Genomic DNA, 15,739 nt, shown 5'->3' on the forward strand with positions numbered 1-15,739 from the left:
GTGTTATTTATCGAAATAAAAATCTGAAATTCAATGTGAAATGTCATTACCAAGTGGGAATCTGGACAAACAGAGGTAGGCAAGTGAAAACAACGTTTATTGTGAACAGATTCTTCATTTACATCAGATTAAAAATGCGTTTCATTCACGATTTGGTTCGTGCATTTTATTAGAAGGTAATATCCAAAACTATCGAAAGCTCCTATCTGATAATAATAGCTTCCAATATTTTCAGGTACGAAATAATTCATCGTCTAGCGGAATTAAAGTTGTCAGACATGGAAGCATGTAAGTAAATTTCTAATTCCGTGATCTTTGACTATTATAATATGTTAACATGGATTTAATGATAAAATTATTTTTTTTTTTTTTTCAGCAGGCTCAAAGTTTGAACTTTGATTAACACGAGGAAAAATATGGCTTACCTGATGGTCAAAACGTTTCGGTGGCAAGGATCCTGGTTTCTGAAGCGGTGCAATCATTACAACAATCAAACCTGGTTGTTCCGTCAGACATCAGGTGTCAGAGTGAATTTCATGAGGTCATCGCCACCTTCTTAACATCAGTTGAGGCAAAATTAAAGAACGGGATACACTACAGATCATACTGGCTGAATATCTCATCATTTTGCTTTGATCGAGCCAATAGCGATAAGTTTGTTACTTAACCGTTGCTGCCAATTCATTCTACCGAGGAATCACTCTGTGCAACATTGTAATTCAAGCATTATTATTGACCAGAATTGTTTTTCAAACTTTATACCATTCAATTTGGTATCTTACTTTGACGCTTACTTTCACTCTCTTTGGCAATAAATTCAGATAAATAGTTCTTCAAGTCCTCCATTAGATTTTAGGGTTAAATTTTGTGAGGCAAACTGATCCAATCCAAATCTAGAAATGTTAAATAACTTCAATAAAAAATGTATTTAAACTTAATCTCAGTTGACGGTGTCATCTGGCTAGCTAGTTGCAGTTATCACCCGTGCTTCGGTCTCGTGGAACCCGAGTAAAGTGTAAAGTATGTATTCACTTACTAGTGCACGTTGCTTTGCAAATAATCACTTGGTCTGCTATAGGATTCACTTACTCGCTCACTTTTTTATTACAATGCAATTTATCGATAGCTTGAAATCAAATCCAATTTTACACTCTTTACGGGGTCCTATGCTAAGACTGAAAGCTTGTGAATCTCCATTCATCGCAATTATGTCTCTATTTCATGTTAGCATTGTCTGGAACAAAAAAAAAAACCTCATCCTGAGATCGGAAATGGAACCTGAAACGCAAAAGTCATTCAGTGGCACGAATTGAAAACCAAGAATTTTATAATGGTTTATGCAACACAGGGACTCTTTCCAAATATCCTTGTTACAAGGTGATGTTCGGAGGACTATGAACTAGATTTTGTATCGGATTATATTATTTGGAAAACGATCTTCATGAACTTCTGTTTCGGCAAGGTATCGAATTAGTTAAATGTGTGTCTCGCGACACTTAAAATCCTCCTCACGCATGGACGCACACACGCGTGCAATATTTACTTGCTGTATCTGCGTCAAACCTCGCCGCTTGCCCGTGTCGCGACTCAAAACCTATCAGCTGTATCTCATGTATGGTCTACTGTCTCAAAATCATGTACGTGTGTAATCTATGTGTTCTCTCGCTCTGTAAACCATTACTCTGTGTAACGTTCTCGTGCGATACGGTCTGTATCGCCGCATCAAGATCAATAAAAACCTCGGTTATTGTTAATCATTATCCCTCTCCATCTCAAAATCATTTCGTTTCATTTACACTCGTCCTCAATCACTAGTTCGCAGATCCTACGTCAATGATCCATATCTTCTTGCCATCTCTCTAAACAACTTCGTTGAAAATCAGATATTCATTTATTTTGATGGAACAAGGGATACAATCTTGAATCTGATAAGTCAATATCCTCGTAATAATGTACTGACATTACTATAAAACATGATTGTCCTTGAAGCTATTTGTGACGTTAAGGCGCATTTTGAGAAAGTTGATTTTCAACTTGTGTCACAAGATATGATCTACGTTCCTGATATCTACGCTCCGGATTAGATTTTCTACGTTTCGAACCGCACTGACATGAAATACAGAAATCATTTTAATAAATATAATATTACATGAATTCTCAATTTGAGTATTAGGTTCCCTTTATTCATCTATTATAGAATCTTGGTGATCGGTCAATTAAGTAAACGTATTTTTAGTTAACGTTGGGCTACCTAAAATTCCCAAAGAGGATGTCCCATTAAGAATCATCGTATCATTTGTCAATAGCCCGACCTATACCTTAGCCAAGACAATTAATTCATGGCTCACCACCAATATCACACCTCCCACCTCGAGAGTTGAAGATAGCTTTTTCTTAGTTGATACAATAAAAACATTGATTATCCCGGACAATTATACGTTAATATCGCTAGATGTAATATCACTCTTCACCAACGTTCCTACAGATCTCGCATTGCGTGCAGTAAACAACCGTTGGGCTTCTCTTGACAATAAGATCCCAATTTCCCTTATTGAACTTGATAAAGCTTTAAAAATATGTTTTGACTCCGCAATATTCAAATTTAATAACGATACTTATGCACAACAATTTGGTTTGCCCATGGGATCTCCTCTCTCCCCAATCCTGTCAGACCTGGTCATGGAAGACTTGGAAACGTCTTGCATTAACAATCTTGGTTTTGATTAACCGTTCTACTTTCGATACGTGGATGATATTCTTACTGCCGTTCCAAAAGAAAAAATAGATTACACTCTTAATACTTTTAACCGATACCATCCAAGATTACAATTTACTATCGAAACAGAAGAAAATAACGCCATCAGTTTCTTAGATGTATTGTTGATACACAACAATAATAATATCAAAACAGATTGGTTTCACAAAAAAACCTGGTCACAAAGATACCTGAATTTTAATTCTCACCATCCTTTGTCCTACAAAATAGGCACCATCATTAACCTAGTTGACCGAGCTATCAAACTTGCTAGAACAGAGTTCCAGGAAAAAAACCTGTCGCTCAGATACAATATACTAAGACGGAATGATTACCCTCATGGCCTATTACACCAACATATTAATAAGAGACGCACCTACATCAACAACTTACCTGACAATAATATTGACTCTGCTCCCGCTGAAGATAACAATAGACCTGCTACTACATATATCCCCATCCCATATTAATCTGGTCTCTTTGAGTCACTTAACCGCCTATTCGTCAAACATAATGTCAAGTTTGTTGGAAAAAATTCAAAAGATTTACAACTAGTTTCTGATACAGGAAAAGACAAGATCCCCATGGGTAAACGATCTAATGTTGTGTATAAAATACCATGCAATGATTGCAATCAAGTTTACATAGGTCAAACTGGTCGACATCTCAACACCAGAATTAGGGAACACCAACGCAATGTACATGAGATTGAAGAACGTCACACAGCACTAACGAAACATAGTATCGATAAACAACACACTTTTAATTACGACAACACAAACATCCTTCGTTTAGAACACAATTATTATAGAAGACTGTTACTAGAAATGTGCAACATTGTAGGTCACACCAATTCTGTTATTCTTAGACAAGATGTTGAACATTTAAGTGATATTTACAAACCTCTAATCTCCGCCCACACAACAAATATTGTTTAACCTTAACTACATACAAAAATAATTTTTTTGTCCCCATTACTCCGTCCTTTCTACATAACTTTTCTCACAAAATATTTATTGTTTTTCTGTATAATTGTTTATAATAGGTTCACCTTCACTCTGGATTATACTTGTTTTCTTCCATCAGTCGTTATTCACCTGTTGACTCAATCGGTTCAACCAACAATTTTTCGTTAGACATGTGGAACTTAATTATAAAGAGCCTACCTCCACTTCTTTGACACTTGCGAATTAATTTTATTGCTAAAAAGACCTTCATTAAAAACCTTTTAACACAATGACATACTGACTGTGAAGAAACATAGTTCTTTAATCTTCTTAATTAATGACTTCCAACTATTAACTTCCACATGTAAAATAACTTGAAGATTGACATTGACTACCGTCACTCAAAAGAACACTGTCTCCACCAATTGTAATTGTGAATTCGACTACATCTTAGTCCACTTACTTAATTCAAAAAAAAGGTAAATAACACTTAAAGACATTCTTATGTCAATTAATCAAAAGGTTCTTACTAATCAATAATATATAATAGCTCTAAGAGTATTACATCTACAATATCTAAGTCTGATTACTTCTAGTACTATTATTTATTTTATAAAAAATCTTTTTGTTGTCCTTGACAGTTAAAAAAATAAATCGTTCTGAGGAGGGCCCATATCCGGGTCGAAACGTTAACTAAAAATACGTTTACTCAATTGACCGATCACCAAGATTCTATAATAGATTACATACGAGGTCGAGAATTCTTATTCATCCCTTTATTCATTTAGTCGAACATCATTGAAAATTTGCGGAATAAGCTCTGATAATCATTGGAAAATTTTTAATAGTAGTAGCAATAATTTATTGATCGGAAAAAATACATTGACTATCGACTATTTGTAAAGGTTGTTGAACTATTTTCGAGAAAAAAAGATTCACAGTTTTGTTACAGATAGTGAGATATTTGAATTTCTTGAACTCTCGGTTTAATGTCTCATTTTCGAAAATGACAAAATTCAATATTACCGCCTGTAATAAAAAGAGAGTGAGAAAGTTGCTTAGTTGCTTGAAAGTGGCGATGATCTTTGTACGTGTGATAGATTGAATAGGCAGATAACAGTGAATATTGGAGATGTAATTATTTTGGCCGTATCACCTGTTGAGAGAAAAAAATTTCATTGTTATTTTTAACGTAAAAAATAATAGAAGCGATCAAATAAAGCGTTCCCACCTACCTACTGCATTTCTTCTAAGCACCCAACAATTAAACAGATTTCTCATTCCAGTCGAATAAAACCAATTTTCAAAGAGCATTAGCATCAAGTTTCGACCGTTATTTGAAGAATCAACTTTCCGAGTCACTACCTCGACTGTTCGAGATTATAACCTCAAAAATTTGTATGAACTACGTCGCCGCCAGAAACGGAATTTGACGGTTGAAACTCGGAGTGGCATGCGCTTTGACTGTATAGTTTCTAGAGATTGTCCCGGTATACTGATTGCCGTCCATTTAACCCAAAGTGACTGATCAAAATATAAATTCACATATTTTTCATAGTTTATCATGACATTATAATAATGAATAGGTTTGTTCCATTATTATAGTACAACATTCAGATAATTCAATTTGAAGTTGAAGTAAGAATTAGTTTCAATAAAAGAGAGCAAAGATTATTGATTATTATAATTATGCATGTTCTCTAGTGATGTGGCGTAATTTTCGAGTTGATTTTGATTATTTTTTTTTTACAAAATTACAATTTTTTAGACCATATACTACTGGCGCATTGAGCCGATCATTGATAATTTCTTACATTTCATCGTAAATTATTTTATTGTCATTTTTTTATAACCCAGTGGACACTGTTAATAGAATGTTAGCTGTGGTAAATTATAAGAAAAATGTGAAAAAATCGTCCTTAGGTATTTTGGTATTCTAGCATAACTAATTCTGAAAATGAACGTGACAATCAAGCCTGATCATTAGACGTAATTAAAAATGTTTGTGATAACTACTTGGAGATTTTCAGCGCGTACCTGTCTGTAGGTTAGAATGACAAAAAATGTTTTTCTTTTATTACTTCGTAGATTATTTTTAAAACGTAGTTAACAGTTCTTCGAATGTTATGCGAAAGAATAATGTTTATTTATGATGCTATAACTTAATTAACAAGTACAAATATTGGATTACTTGAACCTGATCGAAAAATTTTGAAAATCTTTAGTAATAAATACCAAATGTTCCCGAGTTATGTGGAAGATTGATTAGAAAGTGAATTGAAAAGAAAATCAGAAGAATGTGAAATGTTAATTTGAAAATATAATATTGTTGTAATGAAAGCGTTTATTAAGGTATAATAAATTTTTGTATGAATTATTTACTTATTCTGTAACTTCTTCAAGTCATTTCGAAAGTTTTAACAAACTCAATTTTGAGAAACCTTTCTGCAAATTTTCAGGAAGATCACATGATTTTGAACATTGGTGTAGAATCCTTGCTACATTATTTTAAAAACATTTTTTGAGATGTTTCATTTCAAATTTTATAAGAAAAATTATAAATATTTTTAAAACATTTCAAGAAATCTTTTGCAAGTTCTTGACGTAGACTTTTCAACTTGCATCAATCTTTTTTTCAAATATATCTGAAACGTTTCATAAAACATTCAATAAAAATATTTCTGAAATATTTCAAACAGAGTAAACTACATCTCAAAGAGTCACTCTATAATTCTTGCGACAATATTTTTGAAACAATTCTTGAAAGTATCCCCACTGCAAGGTACAGGGTACCCGAGTTATTCGGGTGTCGAGGTGAGGAGTCCAGCTTGTGAGCTCGTACCGCCGACACGAAAATAAACAGTGGGCTCCTCCAAAGTGTTCCGTGTATTCAGTGCTACCTCGCCAGTTCCCTCAATTAATGGGCTCTCAGCAGTGGCGACGAGAATGGGATTCAAACAAATTACACATTCAAATAAATCAAAGGAATGGTGGAGGGAGTGAGAAGATTCGGAGACGATATAAACGCTGATAAAGAGCTCGCGAAGTGGGCAGAGATTGGAAAGGAAAAAAAATTCAAATCGGGACAAGCCGCCTGGATTCAAACGTACTCCAAAGACGAACTATTGGTGATTTTTTCACGATTCGAGGTCGAGTTGCCAACGGGAGCGAAATTAGACTCTGTGCGGAAACTCTTAGTGGAAGCAATGCGTAGTCGCGGAAGGAGAGGACCGGTAAAACAAGGACGGACGAGGCGGTGCGAGAAGAACCGGGGATGGCTCAATTCAACGCCAAGATTATAGAACCATTCAAAAAGGGGGCAAAATGGAAAACATTCGAGGACCAATTGGAGGCTTTTATCATCTTAAACGATGTTACCGAAGTGAAAAAGTCAGTATTGCTGATAACACGATTTACTGCGGAGGTCTACGGAGAACTCAAGGCAGCGGTAACCTCTGCGAAACCTTTAACGATGCCCTACGAGACCCTGAAGACAAAATTGGAAAAGTTGTACGCACCCAAAGAAAACATACATCTCGCAAGGTTGACGTTCCGCGAAAGAAGGCAGAAGGAGGATGAGTCTATCGATGAATTTGTAAAAGCACTTCAAATGTTAGTACAAAAATGTAATTTCTCAGCGGTAGAGTTAAAGAATCAATTGAAAGATCAACTGATATCTGGAATGAGGTTGAGAACCGTGCGTTATAAATTATTACAATCCCCAGATTTGGAGTGGGAACAGTCGGTCCAGTTAGCAGAAACCGTCAAACTGGCCGACGCGAAAGCGGAGTCATTGTTACCACCGCAAACTTCAAAACAAGAGGCGACCGAGGCTTCAAGTGTGAACGCTATATGGCATGTCAACAAGAGGCGACAACAGAGAGGCTACAACACACCGTGGCATCGTGGACGTGGAGCAAGCGGCTTCGGCCAAGGACGAGGAACGACGAGAGGAAGAGGAAATCTCCAACAGCGGGCACCGAGCAGCAACGCGCAAGCAGCGTCGAACCCAGTAAGCGAAGAGTGTTACTGTCGTGGGGGAAAGAGACACCGAAGTTACCAGTGTAGCCTACGAAATAAATATTGTAGCGAGTGTGGTAAACAAGGTTAAATTTACAAGACGTGTGCGAGAAACAGATATCGATCACCTGCGGCAAACCAAAACTTTATAGACAGCGAACAGATAACTGCGGACGAAACGTCAAACGAAGAACAGCGTTTCACGAGCGATCATTGTCCCGAGGTCGAGGATGGTATGGGTATATACATGTATATGATGAAAGAGGAAGCAACAACGAACAAAATAGGACCGCACCGCATATAGAAACGATTGAAGTAAATGAAGAATTGTTGAAAATGGAAGTTGATTCGAGTGCGCCGATCTTCGCGATCTCAGTCGGAAAATACAAAAAAAAAATTTCTAGCGTTAGGTTAAACACCGCCAAAGGAGAACTTCGCGAAGATGACAAAAAACCGATTGCGGCGGTTGGATATATCGATGTAACAATTGAGCGAAAGAGCGTGACATCGAATCAAATATTGTATGTCGTGCGAAACGAAGGTCCGCCGATTATTGGCCGAAACTGGATGTCAGATATGAAAATGTGGCCGCTGACGTTTCACCACGTAACCGAAGATCGCGAAAAGGGGGGCAAGATCCAAACAAAGTAGCCGCGATGATCGCAGTTGAACGAGATTTTCCAAGGGTATTTGTATCACGAACGCCGCACGTGTGTATACCAACGTCAATAATGATTAATACCGCTTTTAGAAGAGACGAGGAAGTGTAGCTCTAAATTCATATAATATATTCATGCTACAAAACGTTTCATGGTACGACCAAAGCGCAATGGCGTAATTTACCGTCAGCAACGTTAGCATCTCCGCACCCGCCAGATCCCGTGGTAATCAACACCGGGATGAGGCGAGCGGGGGATCACGCGCTTCAGGAATGAACGTCGCGAGGCAAGCCTTTGTTTCAAAGTTGTAAATTCAGCAAAAACCTCGCTTGCTGCTCGACGCTCCAAGGGGTGCGGGACGAGCGAGCAAAGTCAGTCCCGTTAGAGACAGGATAAACCAACGTCAACGGAAACAGGCTCCTTCAAAGCTGTCGAGTATAGAGTTATAAGTCTTGGGTCTCCGATGATTAGAGAGAGCATTCCTTAGAGGTATTACTACGGTAAACTTGATCCCGCGTAAGCGAGCTAAAATTTCTTCTACTCCTAATTCGAGTAGTGGTTGATATCTCTACAAATTTTCAACACGATTGTCTCATAGATTAACGAGAAAATCACGGTTAAAGTCAGTACTGGTAACACGTCTTCCCCATTCCAGGCCAATAAAACGCACACGATTTTTCTTGTCACAACTAACTGAGCCGCGCTAATCTGATGGAAAACTAACATTTGACAGAGCAAAAAATCAGAATTTTTTTTGTCTTGCATTCAAACTTTTTCACTCATAGGACTTTTTGATAAACGCACACAAAGTTCAACATTCATCACGAAATTTCTGGCACGACGGTCGAGAGGGGAGCGTCGCGGCAACGTTGCAGTGAGACTGTGTCGGGTGTATATACGTGTACATTTTCGTATTCACTCTGCGACTGCGCGCGGTGTGTATACATGTACACTACTACATCTATTCGAGACTTTGCCCACTGCTATCCCCAATGTATTTATATGTACCCTGCTATATATATTCACTCATTAGATTCGATGAAAATATACATAAAAACGGACAATTTTTCACTGAGAGAAATAATTAATCACATCCGTTCATTCTCAGTCATTTTTATTTGACATCATGTTTTGTTACACAGATTTATATTCAACGTAGAGTAGAAAAGTAAATTATGCAGTGAATAACAAAATCCAAAAGTGAAGAAAATCTTTATAACGGCATAGATCTTTCGTCTTACAAATGTAACAAACTATCACAAGCATATTACAGCTTATCACTTGTTCGCGTAAATCAATTTACGCTAACTAACGTTCTTTGCAAGAAAATCAGTAAGAGCCAGTAATATTCTTTTACTATCGGTGACTAGAGGCTTCTTATTGATTATTCGTTTTGATAATAAATTAACGACTCCATTTTTTCCACTAGTTTTTTGAACGTCTTTCAGTGTGTCGTACGTAATGCCAGCGCTGGCCATTTTTTTGAGCATTCCTGCCGATATAACATTTTTTAACGGCTCCAAATAAGGCAATGCCATCGCAACTTTTATGTTATGTATGCAATTATTCAATCTTTCAATGAATCGTTCACATGTTGTAAAGAAACTGGCAATGTCAATAGCAACAACGCTGAGTTGTTCCAGTATTTCTACGTCATATAATGCATCGTGAAAACGTGTGTTGGTCTTTAAATTTAGAATATCTTCAGCTAATTTCTCTAGCTTGAACATTCCTGGTCCCTTTCGCTCGAGATAAATTTTTTTCAATAATGGCAACGTATCTGGAAAGCCAACGACAACTAATTGGAAGTCTTCAGTCATCGAATGACCGTTGGCAGCAAGGACTAAACGTGTTGCATAAAATGTGGCATTGTGAGCAGCAAGTAGGAAAGGTTTTTTAAATAGTTTTAAGAATTCATAAAAAGCAACCAGCGCATCTTTAATGGGAATTGAATCAGCTCTTTGACCATGTAAATGCAATTCTCCTGCCGCATTGTTCAACCCAGTAATTGCAGATGCTCTCGCGTCTACTACTTGCGTTGGATTTACATATGAGCAAAATCTGAAACTCTGAGACTTAGCTGCAATTTGCAGTATGTCTGAAGAGTGAGACAATCCAGAAGTTTCGAGGTCAAAATATATTACTTCGTAGTTGTCGGGAATTAATTTTAAAAGTTTGTTTTCGGACGGATCAGAGTAATTTGTACAAGCGATGTCTGTGTCAAACTCTAAACCACAACCTGACTGATATTGCACTCCTTCTGCTGTTTCACGTTTTTTTCGTGAATTTTACCTGTCTACGCGCAATTGCTTCCGTCTAGCTTTTGCAGCGGGCAATTTCTCTCAGGTCGATCTAGCTTTTCGTATGGCATCGCTTCTTTTCGCCAATTCTGATGTGAAGACACCCGGTGTCATTTGTGCGTTTTTTCTCACATCACACACATATTTTTCACCTTTATTCAGAGAACAAACGCAAGCTGCATAGCGATAATCGCACGATTCGCTCAAAGAAAAACAGTCGCACTTACGTGCTTTTCGAGCCATCATTGAGTTCACACTCTCGTTAGTTTGGCTGAACGCGCGTGCTGCAAATTTCGAAGCATTATCTGCATATTTCTTCAGCAGTTTCATCAATTGCTCATATAATTGACTATTTTTCAATTGCACTCGATGTTAGCCATTTTTTTCGGAACTACGTGCGCACCATATTCCACAATTTTCGTGGTTATCAAAAAAATGATCAGGCAATTCACGCAATGCAGCTGCAAGATCGGCGGTGTTTCCTTCGTTCTGCGCGCAACAATACGCAAAACAAGTTTTTATATGCTCAATGACATTTTTTCCTCCGAGTTCAGAGAAACGAGAACGCAGTGCATATAACTCGTTGGAGAAATTTGTCGTCAGATGATTGGAATCGGCCAGCTTGAAAATGTGCTGAGATCTCTCTCGGCGTATTGCTGATATCGTTGAACAGTCTTCATCCCCGATGACAACTCGAATGTCGAGCCCTGCCTCCTTGAGAATACTGCTGCGATTGACTAATTGAGCTTCAACAGACGCTTCCATGGCCTTGGCGCTGCCATCATAATTTTGCCGACAGTCATGATCTACTTTTGGATATCCTAGATCGCATTTTTTGCATTTACGATTGCGCGTTGCGAAATCTAATATTCTATTGCTGAGAAGCCCGATTATTGCGCCGTACCCGTTCAGACTATCGTAGCTGCGTCCGTTGCCACGCTTACTCCATCCCATGTCATACGATACAATTATATTTATGACATGACTCAGGGCGTTGTCAAAATCTAGTCGATCGGTATCGTCGGTCCTAGGCCGCATGAAGTCTGCGAGGGGGTAAATTTCGTCTGTCATTTCCTGAGGCCTAAAAATTTTGAATAACAAAAAAAAACCAATCACAATGCATTTTCCACCTTTCGAGTTTTTTTATTCTGTTTGTGTTATATTTGATTATTTTTGTATTGGTCTTGTACATTTCATACTATATTAGAGATTGAGGGGTTCGAGGTTTGGTGTAATGGCTGTATATTTTTTTATTCATATAATTATTCAATATTATATTCATTTGTCTATTATAACGTTTGGTGTGTGAATAAAATTTTTTTTATACAGATCTCTGTTTCAAATCACCAAACTAATGTATTCATTTACGAATACGACATTGTTGGAATTATGACACTGAAGCTTAAAAAGTTGAGGTTCAACGGAAAATACGTTTTTTTTTTAATCGTTCGTTCAATTTCAAAAACCATGAAAATTCTCCTACCGATTTGTCGTTGGATCTTGAAAACAAATCGTTTCATTGTCCTGGCCAAATATTGAATGAGAATCTCGAGGTCGGCTCAAAAAAAAACAGAATTCCGTTGCGTTTCAACGGTGCAAACTTCACCATGGAATTAACCATTGAAATCTAACGGTATATTTGTATGTACAATTCATGCTGCGAGGTGCTTACAACCACTTATTAATTTAATGCCAACGTTGTTGACTTACATGCAATTGAGTAAGAAAAATTATCAATAGATTCTTGACATGGATAGTACGAATTCAGGTACGATAAAACTCAAATTTTATACGAAACTATTATTTTATGATAATACTGCAATATCCTTGTTTGTTGTGCAATAATTCCACCAATATCCTTTTCATGAAAACAATCTTAGTTATGCCATTCAAGAGAATGAAATGTTCTGTCACAATGACAGAAAGCTCACAATTTATCACGCAGCGTATCGATATGCTCTACGACTAAGTTTTGTTCCTCCGCTGCTGCACCTTGGCAACTGTCCTTGGCAGCTTCTTCGATGAGTGAACCGATTTCACGTTCATAGCGCTTGTATGTTTCCTGACTCAAGACCGGCATATCTATGCGCATTGCAATTTTCCTCAGTGCATTGCATCCTGCTCCGGAGTGAACGGCACCTGTGAATTCGCAGTTCGTGGTTAGGTTTTGAGATTAGATTCTCATTTCCAATGACAAAATTGAAGATATTCACTTTATGTATGCAAAATCGATTAGTTATGAGGAGAAAATATCGAAGAGCACATAATAGTTGCATAATAACATACCAAGTACAGCTGCAGTGTTGGCGTCATAATAAAGATGACCGTCGTTGAAGTGTGACTTGCTTGAGTGGCATTTCGTTAGCGTGAAGCAAGTATCACATTTCATAGTCCAAATGTGGTGGAAGCCCGTTGTTTTTTCTTCCACGATATGATTAAATGCCAATTGTTTTCTACAATTGCTGCATATCATGTTTTTGTTGACTTCATTGGGATCGATCAATCGCATGCCACGGAGGATGGTCGTTGGCTTCTCGATACGTGCCACATCTGGCTTTTCTTTATTCCGCTCAATGAGCTTCAATCTACCAGCATTCACTGACGTTTTTTTCGGTTTCCCTTTATACCGTACCGAATTTTCTGTATTCACCTTCAACATAACCACACTTTTGTTTCGTAGAAAAATCACAGTACGCACAACGGTCTCTGGTATACACACGGTACCAGCGAGTCCGTGGCGGCCGACGCTGCGGTGTTGCCACGAGCGGTCTCCGCGCGTTGTTCATTGTGTGCGCCTATCGATGTAGTCATGGGCGAGTGTAGGTGAACTGTACTAGACCAAAAGTTGACGCTAGATTCGGGAAATCGCGTATGCAGAACATTACTTTTCTCGTCCTTGAATAGCAGATCAGTCATTTATAATAAACATATATGCATCAATACATAAGATTGAATCAATTGAGACCCTGCGACTGATTTTATTTTTGCATTGCAATTATTGAAAAATACAGCAAGTGGATTAACTTTTGGAGCCGTTCGGTCTGCAGTTATGCCTAAATGATCCGTTCGCAGGTTCACCTACGGAAACCTTGTTACGACTTTCACCTCCCCTGAATAATAAAGTTTAGACATCATTCCGGCAACATAGGCAATGCCGAGATATTGCCGCGTACCGGTTCGGAGACCTCCTGAAATCATATGATCGGTAGTAGCGACAGAAAGTGTGTACAAAGGGCAGGGACCTAATGAACGTGAGTTACTGACTCGCGCTCACTGGGAATTCCTTGTTCCTGGGAAATCACTGCAAGCCCGAATCCCTAGAACGAAGGAGGTTCACCGGGTTACCCAGGACTTCAGCCAGGGAAGACATGCTGATTCCTTCAGTGTAGTGCGCGTGCGTCCCAGAACATCTGAGGGCATCACAGATCTGTTATTGCGCAATCTCGTGCGGTAGAAGCCGCCTTTCCCTTCAAGAAGATTCATTTGTACGCAGGTAGTGAAAACCGCTCAATCGAGGCCGGGGGCCTTGTATATACCGGAAATTACGCCTGTTCAGCAAGCTAGAGTCTCGTCAGTTGGCAAAATCATCCAGAAAAATCAATCCACCAGGTAAGAACGGCCATGCACCACCGCCCACCGAATCAAAAGAAAGCTCTCAATCTGACCATATTTCCGGTGTCCGGACCTGGTGATGTTTTCCATGTTGAGTCAAATTAAGCCGCAGGCTTCACTCCTGGTGGTGCACTTTCGTCAATTCCTCTAGGTTTCTGCTTTGCAACCATACTTCCCCCAAAATCCCAAAGGCTTTGGTTTCCCTAAAACTGCTCGCCGAGTCATCGGAGAAACTTCAACGAATCGTCAGCTGGCATCGTCTATGGTTAGGACTAGGAAGGTATCTGATCGCCTTTGGAAATCTCACTCTTATTCTTGACTAAAAAAAAACATTTTTGCTTTGGCTTCTGTCCGTCATGTGACGATCCATGAATTTCGACTCTGACGTCGCAATATGAATGCCGCTATCTGTCCCTATCAATCACAACCTCGGGGTTCCGAAAACCAACAAAATAGCAACAAGGTCGTATTCCATTATTCCATGCATACAGTATATACGCAAAAATAGCCTGCTTTAAGCACTCTGATTTGTTAAGAGTGAATGTAGCTACCCACCTCGACACTCAGTGAAATGTATCGCCATAGGATATTAGTTGAGCCGCCACGAAGGGCTGAGCCCAGTGGTCGTATGTCCCACAATCATGCCAGTTCGATAACGCGAGTGGTAAACCGACAGCGTGGAACACAGATTCACCTTCGAGCTTTTCAACCGCAACAGCTTCAGTATACGCTATCGGAGGTAAAATCACCGCAGCTGCTGGCACCAGACTTGCCCTCCGGTGGATCCTGGTGGAAGGATTCGAAGTGTACTCATTCCGATTGCGGTGCCTCGGATGAGCACGTATCATTATTTTTCGTGACCTCCTCGCGGATTTGGCATCGGAAGATTTGCGCGCCTGCTGCCTTCCTTGGATGTGGTAGCCGTTTCTCAGGCTCCCTCTCCGGAATCGAACCCTGATTCCCCGTTACCCGTTACAACCATGGTAGGCGCAGAGCCTACCATCGACAGTTGATGAGGCAGACATTTGAAAGAAGCGTCGCCGGTACGAGACCGTGCGATCAGCCCAAAGTTATTCAGAGTCACCAAGGTAAACGGCGGACGGGACGTACCCGCCGCCGATTGGTTTTAATCTAATAAAAGCATTCCTTCCATCTCTGGTCGGAACTCTGTTCGCATGTATTAGCTCTAGAATTACCACAGTTATCCAAGTAAATGTGTGAACGATCTAAGAAACCATAACTGATTTAATGAGCCATTCGCGGTTTCACCTTAATTTGGCTTGCACTGAGACATGCATGGCTTAATCTTTGAGACAAGCATATGACTACTGGCAGGATCAACCAGGGAGCTTCGATACAAAATCTCGGCTCGGACGTGCGCCACCCATCGCCGACCGGGTCTCGTAGCCCGGTCGGCCGCGCGTCTACTGTGTGTTTCGGGACTGC

At 39.1% G+C, this 15,739-nt stretch overlaps 1 protein-coding gene across 1 annotated transcript; it reads right to left on the reverse strand.

Annotated features, from left to right (window-relative positions):
* Positions 1 to 12,547: 12,547 nt before the first annotated feature.
* On the reverse strand, positions 12,548 to 13,454 carry LOC124293970. Its single transcript, XM_046737122.1, has 2 exons — positions 12,968 to 13,454; positions 12,548 to 12,820 (listed from the first exon to the last, which is right to left on the reverse strand). Exons 1-2 carry the CDS (start codon positions 13,338 to 13,340, stop codon positions 12,609 to 12,611), a joined length of 585 nt encoding a protein of 194 aa, XP_046593078.1. The 5' UTR covers positions 13,341 to 13,454; the 3' UTR covers positions 12,548 to 12,608.
* Positions 13,455 to 15,739: the final 2,285 nt, after the last annotated feature.

This window comes from Neodiprion lecontei, chromosome 4, assembly GCF_021901455.1.
Source record: "Neodiprion lecontei isolate iyNeoLeco1 chromosome 4, iyNeoLeco1.1, whole genome shotgun sequence".
Taxonomy (NCBI): domain Eukaryota; kingdom Metazoa; phylum Arthropoda; class Insecta; order Hymenoptera; family Diprionidae; genus Neodiprion; species Neodiprion lecontei.